Raw genomic sequence first — 19,596 nt, 5'->3', positions numbered from 1 at the left:
CAAGCTTTTTAATAAATTTGTCTCACTCTTCGCATTCCCTTATTGTGTTTGTATTGTTCAAAGTTTGCAATAAATTCTTCTGTATTTAGGATACTTTGGAGTTCATTGGCACATTCCTGAATGAAGCACCACAGAAGAGAGGAGCCATTTCTGCTCAAGATCTTTCTCTGCAGGAGAGGGTCCTGGCACAGGTACATTAAAACAAAATAAAATTCCAAGCTTTTGTAAAACATGACCACTTAAATTAGCTAACATTTGTACATAAATATGTAAACTCTACTCCCCAAATGGAAATTTTAACCTTTATAATGCATGTACTTCATTTTTTATAAATTTGATGGTGTCTACTGCACATTAATAATAATCTTATCTGAAAGTAGACACATTTCCAAACCTCAGGTTCACCACACTTACTGAAACAAAGCACAGAAGAGTGGGAGCTTTAGATAAGGTCTCGAGCTTCAACTGATGTGAGAACTTTGACCTTGTGGATACAATATTGAGGAAAATAGCACAGAATCATTCAGAGAAAGCATCAGTCATTGCTGCTGTGGAAACTTTTTCTATGGTGTCGTTTCTCGTGACTGAAGACAGAGAGATATATTTAAAGTTAGTAAAAATCTTTTATTCAAACACACCAGGCAAAGGTAAAATGACAGAGAAGCGCAGTCCTAGGACACCGCCCTTCATCTGCCCCCCGGCCAGGGTATCCCAAAGTTTTTATAGCGCTTTGTCTTGTGATTTTAATTACACAAGTACTGCAAAACAACAACAATGGTTAGTTCCTTAAAACAATATATAAAAGCTAAGCTTTTTCCTATATCTCTAACTAAGCATTTTCTTACAGTCTCCAATATTGGCCAAAGACAAATGTTACATACCCCCTGCGACCTTGTGACTTCTTCACCCTGTCTCATTTACTTTGAGGAAGTTAACCAAGAAAACAGTTTGAATCATATAGAAACTGATTTTGTTGAGCCCTTGCACAATATATTTTTGTCAGTTCATAGCCTTCGTAACAGGGGCTTACAAGCATTGCTGAAATGAAAGTTTTTAGTCACCAAATACTCAGAGTACAAGGTGCTCAGGAGAACATCTTTCTTCTACACTTCCTTGTCACAAACACTGCATTCGCCTCTGAAGCTCTTTTCTTTGGCCTGTAGTCACTTGTGAGGTCAGAGGAATTCAACCTTTATTTCGTATGGTATATTTTATGTCATGTCATTTTCTAACCCACTTTATCCAGGTCTGGGTCTCGAGGGGAGTTGGGGAGTGGGGTTGGGGGCTTTTTCATTGGGGAGCCTTATCCCAGCCTAGCATAGGGTGTAAGGCAGGAACAAACCCTAAGTTATATTTTATGATGAATAATAATTCAAAAGTATGTCATGTTTGTTTCAAAACCACTTTACTATCATTGATGCTTTGTACTGTAATTGTGTGTGCTTTGTGCTTAGTTATAGTACTTTTTGTGTAGAATGTTGTGTAAAATAAAAGTTTATTATGTAAAAAAAAAAAATATAGCTTCAGCATAGACACATCAAATGAATTGTTCAGCACCACATATGAGCCAGTGGTGGGAAATAAATCTGACTATGTGGTAGAAAAGACAGGCTCGACCCGTTTAGACCACAGTGCCTGTGAAATTAACAATCAGATGTCTCCTGCATATCAGTTTTCATATATCAATCTCTGATTTCTCCACCTCACCATTATACTCTCATCACAAAACTTTCCATAGATGAAGCACTGTACAGACATACTGTACAAACCTCAAGGAGATGTTTGGGAGCTGAACCTGTGCTGTTGTAGCCATCTCAGAAGACAGACAGACAGACTTTATTTGTCCCCCAAGGGAAAATTAAAACTTTACAGAAGCTCAGGATAAAATAAAATAGAAATATGTATATTTATCTCCCTATTAAATAAAAAAAACCTGGGATGATACAAGACTTTTACAGGGAGAACAAAGTAGAACATCATAAAGAGGCTCAAAAACGTTGGCGCAGCACACATGTGGAGCAGGTTAGAGATAATGAAAGTATTAAAATGCGACAGTCTCAAAAAAATGATAGTAAAGATCGCATTAGCGCAAACAAACGGAAATTATTACTCGGTGAAATAACGGAACAACGAAAAGAGATTGAATATATTTTTTGGAATAAAACTTTAAGTCGGAGACTTGTAGATCATCTAATTGTGATTTCCCCTTGGGATTAATAAAGTATCTATCTATCTATCTATCTATCTATCTATCTATCTATCTATCTATCTATCTATCTATCTATCTATCTATCTATCTATCTATCTATCTATCTATCTATCTATCTATCTATCTATCTATTACATAGATAGATAGATATGTAAAAGGCACTATCTATCTATCTATCTATCTATCTATCTATCTATCTATCTATCTATCTATCTATCTATCTATCTATCTATCTATCTATCTATCTATCTATCTATCTATCTATCTATTATATAGTGCCTTTCCTATCTATCTATCTATCTATCTATCTATCTATCTATCTATCTATCTATCTATCTATCTATCTATCTATCTATCTATCTATCTATCTATCTATCTATCTATCTATCTATCTATCTATCTATCTAATTCGTGTTCCCCTTTAGGGAAAAGTACTGTTTCTTCTCAATGAAGAGGCGTATCCGTGAGAATTAAAAGATTTGTTATTTGGTGAAAGTGAAATCCGCAGAGATGTGAAATGGCTGGCGTGTTGCGCAGGCTGGGGGGTTGGCAAGTGAAGTGGGCAGGGGATAAAGCCTGTTTTTATATATATATATATATATATATATATAACACACACACACTAGGGGGCTCTGCCCCACTGCTCGCCCACCCCCTGGTTTCGTTCACCTGATATACAATTTAAAGAGATTGTTATTTTCACTTTTACTTTAAAACATTTGTAAAAACAATATTTGTCCTTTATTTCCAGCCCCGGGTGTGGTTAAATCTATTTCTTGCAGGACGTATAATGCTGCTGACGTTGTGCAGCGGGGGGCAACTGAACGCACGCTAAGGAGAAGCCGTCGGATCATTTGGTGTCTTTCTGCTGCTGAGCTGCGTGTTGTTTTTGTGACGTTAAAGTGTCTCTCGCATGACGTCAAATTGTCTTACGAGAAGATCACGTTTTCCTAGTCTTCCTCCCAAGATGTTTTTTATAATAGATAGATATATATATATATATATATATATAAAATCTGTCTGTTTGTTTTTCACGAGAGAACTACTTAACAGAATAAGATCGTTTTTTTTTTTTTTACTATGATTTGCTTGTACATTCCGGTTCATTTTGCGACTTCTCTCATTGCGCTAAGTATCATAGTTCACTTGTGGTACCGATTTATTTGCGCGAATCCGAGAGAGACACGGCGGGCTTTGGCGGTTCCCTCCTCACTCACGCATCAGCCTCCGTTCGAGTCGTCTACCTCTCGCCACATGTTGGAGCGTACTTTGCCTCCTTTTACTTAGCAATACCTGTTTGTTCAACAGACGTTTTTATCTACAGATTGTTAAGGAGTAACGTTGACGTTTTTGAGAGAGAGATCAGAGCTGCGTGTGTTTTGGAGGATAGCTGCTGACTGCCAGAAATATCACGGCCACATGCTCTTCTCCCCACGTGGGGGACGCTCTCCCATCAGAGCTGAACACGATCAGATACTGTGCCAACGTTTGACATTGGAGCGTACTTACCTTCCACTTGGTCAGAATTACATTTTTATTGATTTTTAAAGTTTGTCCTGTTTCACTGCTATGTGGGTGGAGCCGCGGGGGACAGCTAGTATTATAATAAACAAACAATAACCACCTAAACACACAAGAATTTTTGACTTTGATAATACAGAGCTTATTTTTTACTGCGGTCTAAGACGTTTGCATGGTACAGTATAAACCAGACGGTATCTTTAGGGAAAGTATGAATATGATGTGGTCGCTGGCACATCTTGCATTCGCTTGTCCAGTTAGAGTTTTTTGTCTGGTTCATGTTCACTGTTGGATTTATTTATTTACATCTTTATTTTAATTCTCTACATCATTTAAATGTTTTCAAAGGACTGGTTTTATTTTCATATTCTCTGTTGCTAAAATAACATTTAATCAGACTGTGCACACTTGCATTCTGGGTAAAGATTTTAGGAAAGTTCAGCAACTTGACTTATCTGTATCTTTGTTGTGTTCCCTAGTTACGGGCTGCGCTCTTTGACATACATGACATTTTCTTCTTGTTGCCACTCCACGAGAGGCTCGGGCTGCTGCAGCAGGATCGCCAACTGCGCCAGGAAAGACGTCTGCGGGAACTGGTATGTTGACTGGGATCCTGAAGGCTGTTTGGGGGCCATCGGGGGTGGAAGGTGGTGGTGGGATGTGGTGCACTAGAAGGCACATCAGTGTGTTGTTGGTTCTATGCTGATTTATTTTAAATGTCTTTTGTGCCTTTTCTTCAGTTCCTTTCTGCGTAGAAGTCATTCAGCAATATTAGTTAGAGCTAAGAGTTTAAAAAATTGCCTCCATCTTTTACAAGTGTGTTTTTGTTTGTGACCCTACAAGACACCTCCCACTGCCAGCCCCCCTAGAACAGCTCACTGTGTATTAATTTAATTCTTAAAAACAGAACCTAATAATTGATTATTTTGTTTAGAGGTTATTTAATTGAAAGATTTCTTTTAGTATTTTAGTATCTACAGTATATATAGTAAACTTTTATATTTTCTTACAGGAGAAATCCAAGAATGCACGGGATAGAGTCACACTCTCAGCCGCCACCCAAAAATTTCTTGACAGAAAGAAGCAAACAAGGTTAGAGCTCTACAATTATTTATTTATTTACTAAAATCACCACATTCTGATATGTAATGCTATATTCCTGCTTTATGTGCATCACATTTACTAGAAGCAGTACTCCGTATTAGGACATTCAGTCCAACAGGCTTGTTTGGTTGGCTATTAGCTAATTTGTCCTCATATCTTTAATAAATTGTCAAGGGCTTTTGCATCAACTTCAGTAATTTTTTTACCAGATTCCCCCGAAAGTAGTACAGTGATCCCCCGCTATATCACTGTTCAGCTATCGCATCCCCGCTACATCGTCGATTTATTATTATTATCCATCCATCCATTTTCCAACCTGCTGAATCCGAACACAGGGTCACGGGGGTCTGCTGGAGCCAATCCCAGCCAACACAGGGCACAAGGCAGGAACCAATCCCGGGCAGGGTGCCAACCCACCGCAGTTTATTATTATTATTATTACTAGGGGGCTTCGCCCACCCCCAGGTTTAGTTTACCAGATAAACAATTTAAAGAGATTGTTATTTTCATGGGAATTGTTACATATGCATTATTTTCATTTTTACTTTAAAACTTTTGTATAAACAATATTTGTCCTTTATTTCCTGCCCTGGGCGTGGTTAAATATCTTTCTCGTGGGACTTATAACGCTGCTTGCGTTGTGAAGTGGGGGTCTGAACGCACGCTAAAGAGATGCGATCGGTTCAGCTGCTGGCTTTGTGCTGTTCTGCTTGTCGCTCAGCGCGTCGATCATTTAAAAGCCTGTACAGCAGCTGTCCTTTTGCCACTTCAGGTCTCTGCCGCTAGCACCCTGAAAGGGGGCGCCATCTCACAGGTTTTGCTTCCTAAGGTTGTAATGTCTAGTCTCGCGTGTCATCAAAGTGTCTCTCCGAGATGATCAGGTCTCGATCGCTTCCCTCAACCAAGGGGGCGCGCTACACTCCTGCCACTTTGCGTCTCTCCCGGTCGCGTTGTGAGAGGGTGGGGAGCTGAACGCATGCTAAGGAGAAGCGGACGGATCAGCTACTGGCTTTGTGCTGCTTCTGCTTGTCGCTCTGCATGTCGATCATTTAAAAGCCTGTACTGCAGCTGTCCTTCTGTCTCGCTGCCTTGTCTTGCGTGACGTTAATATGTCTCTCGCGGGATGTCACATTGTCTTCACACCTCGTATCCCTGGTCTCCCTGCCAAGATATTTTTTTATAGTAGAGAGATGTTACTCATATCCTTAGCCCGACATCATATATCATATGTGTTTACAAAGTGTGTTTTAATAAGTTTACATGTGTTTAAAGCATGTGGGAGAGGTATTTTAAGGTTTAAACTATAAAATTAATGTTTATTTATATGGTCTTTCTATATCGCGGATTTTCACCTATTGCTGATGGGTCTGGAACGTAACTTCTGCGATAGGCGGGGGATCACTGTAGTGTAATAAATAAAAATTCAAATAAAGACTAAATGGCATGGCAAAAAGGGACTTCTACATTTATGAAAAAGAATTGCACAAATGACAGGAGCCACCATTTGTATATAATTTAATCTCTAGTACTGAGTGCTCCTTAAGTAGCCCGGATATGTATTGGGGCATGCAATTAAGAAATTAAATTTAACATGATATGCTAATGGCCAGGAGGCAATCATAAAGGGAGAACAAAAACTCCAAAGAAATGCAAGTTTGGACGAGACAGATCTCCTTGCAGTCTGAAGCCAGCTAGCTGCCCTGCTTCTCCAAGTTTTGTAGATAGATAGATAGATAGATTGATAGATACTTTATTAATCCCAATGGGAAATTCATAAATCACAAATTGTAGTCTCTTCTTATACTGTGCAATGCATGAAAGTATGTCATGACGGTTTTCTATTTCCTGTCACCATTTCCCAGTTATCCTTGTGGTATAATTTATATACTTTACCCCCGTGAAGCCTTCCTGATTTGTTTTTACACTGTACAGAACATCACTAAGTACATCCTACATATATGGATGACTTATAGAAGCACATCCGTTCCATGAGGCACTAGTGTTTTATAAGAATTCTGTATCCATAGCTGGTGGCCTTTGCAATGATCCCTTCATTCTCCTTGGAGGATCCTGATGTTGAGGATGGAGCATTCAATTTAGTAATCAGCCTGTATTGGAGCAAAGAATGCCCTGAGCTCACTTTGTAGTAAACTGACGTAATGCCGTTAAGGCACCGATATGATGACAGAATGGAATGTGATAAGCCAAGGTCAGTCAAAAAGTACAAAGATAAGAGAGCTTTCCTAAACCTTCATACATTTTTTATTTTGTCTTCCATACTCAGAAGTACAGAAATGCCTGCTCCAGCCAAGAAAGTCCAGCCAAAGGTAAAAAGCCCACCTACTAATCGGTAAGCATCAAATGCTGTTGTATAAAATGATTAATTTATAAGCTATCAGAAAAAAATGTTAGCCATTTTTCATTTTTATTCATCTCAGTGTTGCAACATAAATACGTCTACAGATCTGTAAGAACTGTCTTTAAGGTATGCAGTACAATCCTGCTTCCATGGTTTAGTCACCGAGTGTAAATATGGCATTAATTCCCTTGCTGAACTTGCTTACTCTGATATATTGTACGGCCAGTGGAGGCCAAGGCCTTTCCTTGCAACAAGTTAGGCGAGGCCAGCCTTGTCCCAGCAGCATGGGATGTAAAGCAGGAATTTTCCCCTGAAGAGGGTGCTAGTGTATTGGCAAATACAGTCATATGAAAAAGTTTGGGAACCCTTCTTAATTCTTTGGATTTTTGTTTATCATTGGCTGAGCTTTCAAAGTAGAAACTTCCTTGTAATATATGACATGCCTTATGGAGACAGCAGTATTTCAGCAGTGACATTAAGAAAATATGCAATATGCATCATAACAAAATTAGACAGGTGCATAAATGTGGGCACCCAAACAGAGATATGACATCAATACTTAGTTGAGCCTCCTTTTTCAAATCTAACAGCCTCTAGACGCTGTCCTCCTATAGCCTTTGATGAGTGTCTGGATTCTGGATGGAAGTATTGTTGACCATTCTTCCATATAAAATCTCTCCAGTTCAGTTCAATTTGATGGACAGCCTGCTTCAAATCATCCCATAGATTTTCAATGATATTCAAGTCAGTGGACATTGATGGCCATTCCAGAACATTGTACTTTTCCCTCTGTATGAATGCCTTTGTAGATTTCGAACTGTGTTTTGGGTCATTGTCTTGTTGGAATATCCAACCCCTGCCTGCGTAACTTCAACTCTGTGACTGATGCTTGAACATTATCCTGAAGAATTTGTTGATATTGGGTTGAATTCATCCAACCCTCGACTTTAACAAGGGCCCCAGTCCCTGAACTAGCCACACAGCCCTACAGCATGATGGAACCTCCACCAAATTTGACAGAAGGGTACCAGGTGTTTTTCTTGAAATGCGGTGTTCTTCTTCTGCCATGCAAAACGCTTTTTGTTCTGACCAAATAACTCAATTTTTGTCTCGGCAGTCCAAAGCACTTTGTTCCATAATGAATCTGGCTTGTCTAAATGAGTATTGGCATACAACAAGCGACTCTGTTTGTGGCGTGAGTGCAGAAAGGGCTTCTTTCTCATCACCCTGCCTTACAGATGTTCTTTGTTCAAATTGTGCTGAATTGTAGAACGATGTACAGATACACCATCTGCAGCAAGATGTTCTTGCAGGTCTTTGGAGGTGATCTGTGGGTTGTCTGTCACCATTCTCACAATCCTGCTCATATGCCGCTCCTGTGTTTTTCTTGGCCTGCCAGACCTGCTGGGTTTAACAGCAACTGTGCCTGTGGCCTTCCATTTCCTGATCACATTCCTTACAGTTGAAACTGACAGTTTAAACCTCTAAGATAGCTTTGTGTAGCCTTCCCCTAAACCACCAGACTGAACAATCTTTGTTTTCAGATCTTTTGAGAGTTGCTTTGAGGATCCCATGCTGTCACTCTTCAGAGGAGAGTCAAAGGGAAGGAAGCACAACTTGCAATTGACCACCTTAAATACCTTTATATCTCATGATGGACACACCTGTCTATGAAGTTTAAGGCTTAATGAGCTCATCCAACCAATTTGGTGTTACAAGTAATCAGCATTGAGCAGTGACAGGCATGCAAATCAGCAAAATGACAAGGGGACCCACATTTGTGCACCACCAGTTTTTCACATTTGATTTAATTTCATACAACTAAATACTGCTTCACTAAAAATCTTTGTTCGGAAAACACCGCAGTACTCCTAGGAAATGAAAGACGTACCAGTGTTATCTTTTTTGTTGAAAGGAGAGTCAATTATTATGCGGACTGAGAGGGGTTCCCAAACTTTTTCATATGACTGTATGAACACAAACCCACTCCTCATCGTACCAGGAAAATTTAGACTAATTTACATTTACATTTATTTATTTGGCCGAAGCCTTTATCCAAAGCGACTTACAACATTTCAGATGAAATTGGTTACATTTCTTTTGTTTTTTCAGTCGGAGCACCGTCCGGTGAAATGACTTGCTCAGGGTCACACAGTGTCAATGTCACATTTTGAATCCAAAACCTCAGGGTTTGAGGTCCAAAGCTTTAATCACTGCGCCACACTAATCTAAGTATCCTACATGTCTTTCAGCTTTAGTATATTAGAGTTTCAAGAAGTAATCCACACATAAACTCTGTATAAGCAGTGCCAACCACTGTCAGTTGTAATTCATTTTACATAGTGAATTTCATAATAACCGGTCCAAAGTGCTATGCATATTTGCAAATATAATTAAAACAATATTTAAAAAAGACAATACAACAGCCAATAAACAGAAATTTGCAGTATGTACACAGAAATGTGTAATGATAGATGTTAATTATTTTTTTATTTAATTTTGAATTTTAAAAATTTGAAAATTGTCTTACTTTGTCATGTTTCATAAAATATGCTTACAGCAGTGGCTAAAATTATTGGCACAGTTGCAGTTATTTCCAGATTATACATTGTGGTTGAACGGGAGTAAGGATTGAGTCCAAAAGAATTGGTCTTGTTTAATTCAACAAATTCAACTGATAATTAAACAAATGCACAGTGACGTTAACAACAGAAGTATAACCCTTGGGTTGTCAGGTCTGGCATAGAGGAGCTCTGTCTTGTGGTTTGACTCGAACCAAACTGTGATGCCTGCTTCCCTGTATGCCTGGCTTTATAGAACTTGGCCCGGAAAGAGGCGGAGTCAGTTGCCCTCACTGGGCGTCGTCTTGGAGCTGTGGAGGCAGAAGCAGGTGATAATGTTAGCAACAGCTCCCCCTCTCATACCAGTGTGGTATTACATACCTCTTATGATACCTGGAAGGTGATCCTCCAACACGCATCCGTGACACAAAATGTATGACAGTACAAAATGATTGGTGTTAACATCGTGTCACGCATGCATGTCTGTGGATCACCCTCTGGGCCCCATTAAGGTACATGATACCACCCCTGGTCGAGAGACGGTGCTGTCGCTAATCATGTCCTCTCCTTTCCAGTCTCCCGCTTTAAGGTCACGGGGTCAATGGAAGGAGGCGTCACTCTGTGAACAGAGCATGACACAGGATGGACCTCCAGCATGATTGACCTGCTGCTGTCAAGCAACAAGAGATATAAAGCCCAATTTTTGGCTACCTCTTATTTGTGTTTGTTGTACTGCCACCCTGGAACTCTGTCAAATATTTTGTGGAAGAAGTAGTGCAATATCTGAAGGAAACTGCAGCAGTACCAATGTCTTTGGCCACAACTGTATACCATCTATTCATCCAGACAGTTTATAAAACTGCTTTTTTCATGACAGGATCAGAGGTGGTTAGGATCTGTCCCAGCAGCAGGACATACAACAGTCCATCACAGGATAAACTTTTAATTACACATACCAGGACAAATTTAACTCTTCAGTTAAATATTCATACACATTATTATAATGAAACCACATTACCCCCAAGAAAATCCACACAAAGATCGAGTAGACCCGCCTCTACTCATTTATTGGTCAAGAGTCCTGTCTTCAACCCAGAATCACAGGCTTATGGAAATGTACCTCTCCTGTTTACCTTCTACGCTGATTTTTTCCAGAATGAATAATTTTTTAGAAGAAAAATGCTTGCATTTTGCATGTTTTTTGGTGTTCAACTGGATAACATACATATGGATTATGGAACACCAATGATGTGAGAATTAAAAATTTTTTTTCCCATGGATGTTTTTCACATCTTTTGCCGTTAGACAGAATCGGTCACCATTATACCAGGGGTGGCGAACTCCAGGCCTGGAGGGCCGCAGTGGCTGTAGGTTTTCATTCTTGCCATCTTCTTAATTAGTGACCAGTTTAATTAACTTGACTCAGGCCCCATAGTTGTTTCTTTTTCTTTAATTAGCAGCCAAACAATAATGAGATACAAAACAAGCCACCACATGACCAGCTCCCCTGTGCCCATCACACAATATCTGAAATTAAAGAGAGGTGATGGTCTTGGTAAGGTTGATCTCTCAAGTCACCAAAACATTTTGACGGTGCTCTTAGAAAGAACAGAAAAACAACAGTTTTCGAAATGTGTGCTGTGGCAGAATGAGAGCAGCAACAAGCCATGGAATTAAATAATGGGTTTAATTAACAGCAAGAATTGGCTTCTCATTAAGAAAGTGATAGGAGTGAAATTGGTTGGTTGGAGTTTGAAATCCCAGTTTAGCTGGTCATCTGTTAGCTCGTTTCACATCTCATTTCTGCTTGGCTGTCATTTAATGAAGAAAGGAATCGATTCAGAGGGCTGAACTCTTCTAACAGGACTATTAAAGTATATACAGTGCATCCGGAAAGTATTCCCAGCGCATCACTTTTTCCACATTTTGTTATGTTACAGCCTTATTCCAAAATGGATTAAATTCATTTTTTTCCACAGAATTCTACATACAACACCCCATAATGACAACGTGAAAAAAAGTTTACTTGAGATTTTTGCAAATTTATTAGCTCAAAATTGAGCTCAGGTGCATCCTGTTTCCTCTGATCATCCTTGAGATGTTTCTGCAGCTTCATTGGAGTCCACCTGTGGTAAATTCAGTTGATTGGACATGATTTGGAAAGGCACACACCTGTCTATATAAGGTCCCACAGTTGACAGTTCATGTCAGAGCACAAACCAAACATGAAGTCAAAGGAATTGTAGACCTCCGAGACAGGATTGTCTCAAGGCACAAATCTGGGGAAGGTTACAGAAAAATTTCTGCTGCTTTAAAGGTCCCAATGAGCACAGTGGCCTCCATCATCCATAAGTGGAAGAAGTTTGAAACCACCAGGACTCTTCCTAGAGCTGGCCGGCCATCTAAACTGAGCAATCGGGGGAGAAGGGCCTTAGGTCAGGGAGGTGACCAAGAACCCGATGGTCACTCTGTCAGAGCTCCAGAGGTCCTCTGTGGAGAGAGGAGAACCTTCCAGAAGGACAATCATCTCTGCAGCAATCCACCAATCAGGCCTGTATGGTAGAGTGGCCAGACGGAAGCCACACCTTAGTAAAAGGCACATGGCAGCCCACCTGGAGTTTGCCAAAAGGCACCTGAAGGACTCCCATACCATGAGAAGGAAAATTCTGTGGTCTGATGAGACAAAGATTGAACTCTTTGGTGTGAATGCCAGGCGTCATGTTTGGAGGAAACCTGGCACCATCCCTACAGTGAAGCATGGTGGTGGCAGCATCATGCTGTGGGGATGTTTTTCAGCAGCAGGGACTGGGAGACTAGTCAGGATAAAGGGAAAGATGACTGCAGCAATGTACAGAGACATCCTGGATGAAAACCTGCTCCAGAGCGCTCTTGACCTCAGACTGGGGCGACGGTTCATCTTTCAGACAGGACAACGACCCTAAGCACACAGCCAAGATATCAAAGGAGTGGCTTCAGGACAACTCTGTGAATGTCCTTGAGTGGCCCAGCCAGAGCCCAGACTTGAATCCGATTGAACATCTCTGGAGAGATCTTAAAATGGCTGTGCACCGACGCTTCCCATCCAACCTGATGGAGCTTGAGAGGTGCTGCAAAGAGGAATGGGCGAAACTGGCCAAGGATAGGTGTGGCAAGCTTGTGGCATCATATTCAAAAAGACTTGAGGCTGGAATTGCTGCCAAAGGTTCATCGACCAAAGTATTGAGCAAAGACTATGAATACGTATGTACATGGGATTTCTCAGTTTTTTTATTTTTAATAAATTTGCAAAAACCTCAAGTAAACTTTTTTCACGTTGTCATTATGGGGTGTTGTGTGTAGAATTCTGAGGAAAAAAATGAATTTAATCCATTTTGGAATAAGGCTGTAACATAACAAAATGTGGAAACAGTGATGCGCTGGGAATACTTTCTGGATGCACTGTAAATGCAAAGAATTGTTATTATTATTAAAGTGATGGGGAAAAAGTTAATTAGCAGTGAAAACTGGTCACTGATTAGGAAAAGGGTTAGAATGAAAACCTGTAGCCACTGTGGCCCTCCAGGCCTGGAGTTCGACACCCCTGCATTATACTGTTTTCTCTTATTCAGCTTGAAAACATGAAATTACACTGATTTAAAAATTCACACTGTGATATTGCATGTTACACTGTCATACAGTGTTAGTAAGATAACCGTTGGGTAGATTTCTTACCTTTATAGTAGTATAGAGGCTCACTACCTTTTGTCCGCAGAATGATTCCAGTTTCCTATTAATTCTTATCAGTGGGTTGAAAGCCTTTTCTTTTAGAAATGTCTAAATAGTTGTGTGTTTATAAGCAAAGGCATCATAGTAAAATGTTTTAAGAATGACAGTAGGAGCTTACAAACTTTCAAGTTCAGTTTCAGCTTTTTATTTCTTGTATTTGCACTAAGAGGAGATTCTCAGGCTCCTGCATAAACGTATAAGAGAGAGAGTGTTGAGTTTAGGTTCAACGTGGGACTGCTCTTTATACATTTCCTTTTCTCCTCCTACAGAATACTTCAGCCAAACCAGGGGCAAAACGCACCTCAACAGGGACAATTGTGTCGACAAGGGTAAGTGTTAGCACATACAGCGTGATTGTTGCATGTCGGGCACAGACATACTTGAAGAGATCTCCTCGCGAAGTATTCGAGTTTTACCAGCAGAGTTGTCCAGCTGTCTTCTGGCAATTTAATTCTCATTCTTTAGCATCCCTTTAGTCTTGATTTTAAAAAACGTAAATAAATAAGTTAATAAACTTGGAGTTTCAAGGTTTTCTGGGCTTGTATATCAGTGCTCAAGTACAAGTTTCTCTGTCCGGTCTCATGAGGTTACACCATACATCATCATCATCATTAGTTCCATTACTTTTTATGTTGCAGTCTTATGCTAAAATTGTTTAAATTCATTTTTTTCCTCCATCAAACAACACTCAGTACCCCAGAATGACAAAGTGAAAAACAGGATTTTGCAAATTTATTAAAAATAAAAACTTAAAATATACCAGTGACACAGGGATTCAGACCCCTTCTCCAATACGTAGTCGTTCCACCTCTGGCAGTACTTCAAGCCTGGAGTCTTCTTGGCAGTGATGCTACAATCTGTGCACACCTCACTTCAGGGATTTTCTGTCACTCTGTCGGGTTGGATGAACACCATCACTGACCAGCTGTTTTCAGGTCTGTCCAGAGATGTTCAGTTGGATTCCAGTCCAGGCTCTGGCTGCGCCACTCAAGGACCTTCACAGAGTTGTTCCAGTGTTGTCATTCCTTTGCGCTTAGAGTCATTGTCCTACTGAAAGGTGTTCCTTTAGCTCAATCTGAGGACCTAAGTGTTTTGGTGCAGGATTTCATTAATTGTACTTTGCTCCTTTCAGATTTCCCTTAACCCTGATTGTTCAACTAGTTACTGATGCAGCCACCATCATGCTTCACTGTTGGAATGGCATTGATCAGGTGATGAGCAGTGCCTGATTACCACCACACATGACACTAATCTTTACAATATCAGACCAGAGTTTCTTGTTTCTCAAAGTTGGAGAGACCTCTAGGTGTGTTTTAACAAACTCCAAGTGGGCTCTCATGTGTCTTTTATGGAGGAGAGGCTTCTGTCTGGCCACTCAACTATAAACCCCAGAACAGTGGGGTGTTGCAGTGATGGTTGGCTTTCTAGAACTTCTCCCATCTCTGGATAGGTTAGCTAGCATGACCATCAGGTTCTTGGTCACCTCTCAAGCTGATTGCTCAGTTTATCCAGGTGGCCAGCAGTAGGAAGAGTTCTGATTGTTCACTGTGTCATTTTAAGAATTACGGTGGCCACTGAACTCTTGGGAATCTTCAGTTTTGCAGACATTTTTTATAGACTTCACTCCTGTCTCTAAGCACTGTAGGCCGTTCCTCAACCACATGACTTAGTTTTTTGCTCAACTGTGGGACCTTCTGTGGTCAGATGTGTGCCTTTCCTGATCACGTACAATCCACGGAATTGTCAACAGGAGGACTCCAAACAAGATGCAGAAACATCTCAATGAAGATCAATAGAAATAGGGACTGAATACTTGTGGCAATGTGAGATCTCAGTTTATTTTAAAAATAAATTTGTAAAAATTCCCAAAATCCTGTTTTCAGTGCATCATTCTAAGGAATTAAATGTTACTAGTGGGTGTGATGAATTCAATTTACGACATTTCACCATCAGTGAAGATTTAGAGTTCTTAGGAATGGATCAAGTGTTCATTAGAAAGCCAAGACTAAAGAAATGAAGACTGAATTCAATTTACTATAAGACTGCAGCATAGAAAATTTTGAAAAGAGGAAGGGGTTTGAATACTTCCTGAACGTTTTGTATACATTTTCCCTTTCATACCTGGCTAACTTGAAGAAGCCACTCACTCATCACTCCTCAGAAAGAAAGCATAATGAAGAATGTGCACAGTAAGTGACTTGGCTAGAATTCTGTATGAACTCAGACCCCTAGAGCTGTCATACAGCAGTGTCAATCACCATTCCAGTGTACTAAAGCCGATGTCACGTTACACGACTTCTAATCATAGGGCACGTCAGACTTTCCAACTGCAGTTGCTGATCTCATCGCTGGACCGTGTCAACTTATATGATTGAAAAAATCACAGGGCAAGTCAGTTTAGTGACTGCGTGAAAACATCCCAGCGCAGTAATGCTTGCCCCTTTTTATGATAGCAAATAGCGTGTGGTACAATGTGTTAACAGGTATGGGGTTAGACCTCCAGGGGGCGTTACAGCACCCCACACACCCAAAACAACAGCTCGGACTCGAGCTCTAGTGAGGACAAAGGGTTTTATTGTGTGAAACTCTTATACACACACACACACATCCACGACTCACAAAATATAAATCAGACTCTCCGCAATCCGTCCATCTCTCCTCCCCTCATCCAAGTAAACTTCATCTTCCTCCTCCCGACTCTGGCTCTCCATATAGAAGTAGGCTGCTCCTTTTATACAAAACCCTGAAGTACTTGGCTCGGTAGTACTTCTGGGTACATTTGAAGCCCCACAAAGTAGGGCTATCTAGTCCCTTTGGTGCCCCTTGGCGGCACCCACAGAACTCAGCAGGGCTGACCCCCAAGAACTACAATTCCCATGATGCCCCATGGGTATCCTAGCCCAGGGACGCTGCCACCTAGCATGTGGGGGCAGATAATGACCTAAATACTTTGCCTTCTCCTGTCCTTCTGTGATGCTGGTGTCCTGGCCAGGTAGATAGATAGATAGATTGTGTGAAAGGCGCTATATAGCGCCCGACCCGGCACAGGACTGACTCAGAGGCACGTACTTAAACAAAGCAGATTTTTATTTTTCTTCAGCCATGGGGGCACGCCTTCCCCGTGTCCCACAGGCCCAACCCACAGTCCAAAACACTCACAATCTATCCACAACACTCTTCTCTTGTCTTCCTTTACCACCACTCCCTCCTCAGGCTTAGTCCTCCTCCCTCCCGACTCTGGCTCTCGAGTGGTGGTGGCTAGCCCTTTTTATATCCCACCCGGAAGCGTTCCAGGTGCTTGATCACCTGACCCTAATTGCCCTTCCGGGTGGGGCTGAAGATACGACCAGCCGGGCTGCAGCCTCCATGCAGCTCCTCCTAGCGGCCATCCGAGCCCCCAACCAGGCTGTGGAGAACTCCATCTCCCATGGAGCCATGCACCAGGCTGGGGAATCATTGTCCGCCAGGGAGGCTGCCACCAAGCGTCCCGGTGGAGGTATTGAGGTGACCATGGCTGCTCCCCAGGAACAGATGCAGCAGAGGCGTCCCTGCCGGGCATGGGACCCGGCTGTCCATTACAATAGATAGATAGATAGATACTTTATTGATCCCAGGGGGAAATTCACATTACATCTTCATTACAATCACATTACATCAGGTAAGGATCCCAGATCAACTCTAGCCAGTATGCCAGTCCCTGGGTGCTTTTCTTCACAGGGCAGTTCAGCCCTTTTCTTCTTTTTTCTATTCTGTTGTGGTACTTAAAACACAAAATATCAGACAGATGAGTTTCTGAGGTCCAGAACACCTGTGTTCCTTATTCCTCGTCACTTCATTATATCACTGCATGGTCTTTTCAGATGAGCGTTCATTGGTTGCCCACCTCTGCAGCTAAAGACAAAATTAAACTTGTTTGAGAGGCAAATCGCTGGGCATATCAGACTAGATGACCGATCTTCACGAAAGTGTGCCGCCAACTTGCAAAGATTATGAAAATGAATACTATTACTGAAAATTACTAGAAAAGTCATCTAATGTGACACGGCCTCAAGTGACAGTGTGTTACAAATGATAATGAAAAGGGCATGTGTCCTCCAAAATAATAAAGTTGGGTGCTCTTTTCATCAGCTCTATTGCACTTGGCGTTTTGCTTCATCTTATTCACCTCAGTATTCTCTTTCTGCTACAGAAGCTTGTGCAGGAAGACCCCTGAAGAGCGAGTAAAGCGTTCAGAAGGCATCAGGAAGCAGCATTCATTGGGATAAACATTGAAAACGCATTGCTCCGCATCATCATCTCACTCCCAAGATATCTGGCCTAGACATTTTGTGAAATGGCATCATCCTATTACAACAGCTTGATCTGGTCGAAAAGCGAGTCCTTAGCCCAGCAGATGTGGCCTACACATTTGCCTTCCAGCCTGTGTGCCTCTGCAAGTGAACGTAGTGTTTGAGAGCCAACGCCACCCAGCATTGCCAAATATTAGCCAAACAGAAAGCTTACCCCCCACCCCAACTACCCTGAAGTGATGCCAACTGTTTTCCTTGATTGCTCTTCTACCAACCCTGAAGAATATTAAGCTGATGAAGCCTTTTCATGAAAAGCCACCGACGAGGCCGAACTTGAAGATATGCACTACGGTACAGTAAGTACAAACAGGACATGGACTCCGCTGTCACCTAAAGAATGTTGCCACTCTTCCTGAGCCTCAACTGCAACTTTGAGAAGGGGGAAAATCCTCAAATCCAGCACTTGTACCTGGGCTGCTCTGCACTGCCTTGTCTACACGTCCCAGTTGCTGTTTCATGCCTTACTGTGCAGAGTCCCTGGTGCCACCCGCTAACCGGCCCCCCCCTAAAACCCAAAATGCAGTTGGAACATCAACAGTAAGCCCTTACCCTGCTATGGTGGAGAGACTTGTCCTTCATCATCGGCCTGTCAGATCATGCAGGTATTCTCCAAAAATAAAGTGCGAAACCTGTGCTTCCCGCTCTCCCCTTTCTGTTTTTATGTTTTTCACTAAATCGTCTGGAGAGTGTTGTCTGCGTTCTCCTGGTTAGTCACAGTCTGTCAGATTCATGTTTATTACAGTGTATGTGTGCCATTTTTGTTACAATGATAGAGATGTTTATTTCCACGTTGAAAGGCCAACCTAAAGACACTGCACGCATTTTTGTGATTTCAGATGTGGTGCCTGAAGAAGGAGATTTGATTTTTTTTATTTTGTCCTTATATGAGCTTGTATAGAATATAAATAAAACTACAAAACAACTACAACTCCATTGTATCCATACTACCTAAGAAACACTGGCCATCTTTTTATGTGCGTTGAAATACTGAATGTAAGTACAGCCGGTCTCACTGAAAGGCGTCCCTTATCAGGTTGCCCCTTGAATGTGTGGCCTCTTTAACTCCTGTACACCTTTGTTCACGGCTTAGGGACTCATTCTGACAACAAAAGTATTTGTAAGATTGGAGCTGTGAGACTCGTCCTCTAATGCCAATTTTGCGGTCAATGAGAAAAGAAAATAGACACGACATTAGGAATTGTAGGACTTGATCTCTTAAGACTTCCTACTTCATCTTTGGAAAAGCCAAAGCAAACTAGACAAAGCGCTCAAGAGGACTGTTTTCAAGCATATGGATACTTATGATCCGTCTCAAAAATCTTTTGACGATTCAAGTTCCCATTTCTCCTCACGACCCATGGAAGGAGGACTTGTAACCCGTAAGCACTGCTTAATCGAGAGCTACATTTAATGCAAATTGTGATTATGCAGTACAGTCCATGTATAGTAAGTCAGAGGAATGTGAGAAAATACTAAAAGAATCATTGCTGTGAGTACCAGAGCCTCGTCGGCAGGGGTAGGGGTGCTCAAGAGTACCGAAACTCGTTCAGCCAAGTCAAGATGAACCAAACGCCCACAGGCAGGCACATTTGGGGTCCGCCCATTGCTTGTCCTCGAGCCCCAGAGATGACCCCCTGTCTGTCATGTCCGAGGGCAGCACAAGCGTTTTGTTTTGTTTTTTCTTCTTTCTCCCAAACAGCCTGCTGTATTTCAGTGTTGGGTAGTTTT

The 19,596-nt window shown here is 41.4% G+C and overlaps 1 protein-coding gene across 2 annotated transcripts in view; it reads left to right on the top strand.

Annotated features, from left to right (window-relative positions):
* The window catches only part of LOC114661141 (centriolar coiled-coil protein of 110 kDa-like), a 72,433-nt gene extending 54,071 nt beyond the window's left edge, over nucleotides 1–18,362 (top strand). For both annotated transcript variants that reach the window (XM_028814303.2, XM_051933398.1), the window contains 6 exons: nucleotides 90–191; nucleotides 4,210–4,326; nucleotides 4,743–4,822; nucleotides 7,119–7,184; nucleotides 13,789–13,848; nucleotides 17,709–18,362. In XM_028814303.2, coding sequence (XP_028670136.1) covers nucleotides 90–191; nucleotides 4,210–4,326; nucleotides 4,743–4,822; nucleotides 7,119–7,184; nucleotides 13,789–13,848; nucleotides 17,709–17,784 — 501 coding nt within the window. In that variant the 3' untranslated portion in view covers nucleotides 17,785–18,362. The remainder of the gene's footprint in view (nucleotides 1–89; nucleotides 192–4,209; nucleotides 4,327–4,742; nucleotides 4,823–7,118; nucleotides 7,185–13,788; nucleotides 13,849–17,708) is intronic.
* Nucleotides 18,363–19,596: the final 1,234 nt, after the last annotated feature.

This window comes from Erpetoichthys calabaricus, chromosome 11 (assembly GCF_900747795.2).
Source record: "Erpetoichthys calabaricus chromosome 11, fErpCal1.3, whole genome shotgun sequence".
Classification (NCBI taxonomy): domain Eukaryota; kingdom Metazoa; phylum Chordata; class Cladistia; order Polypteriformes; family Polypteridae; genus Erpetoichthys; species Erpetoichthys calabaricus.
Note: the sequence above shows the minus strand (reverse complement) of the source record. Positions and strands in the feature narration are given on the sequence as shown.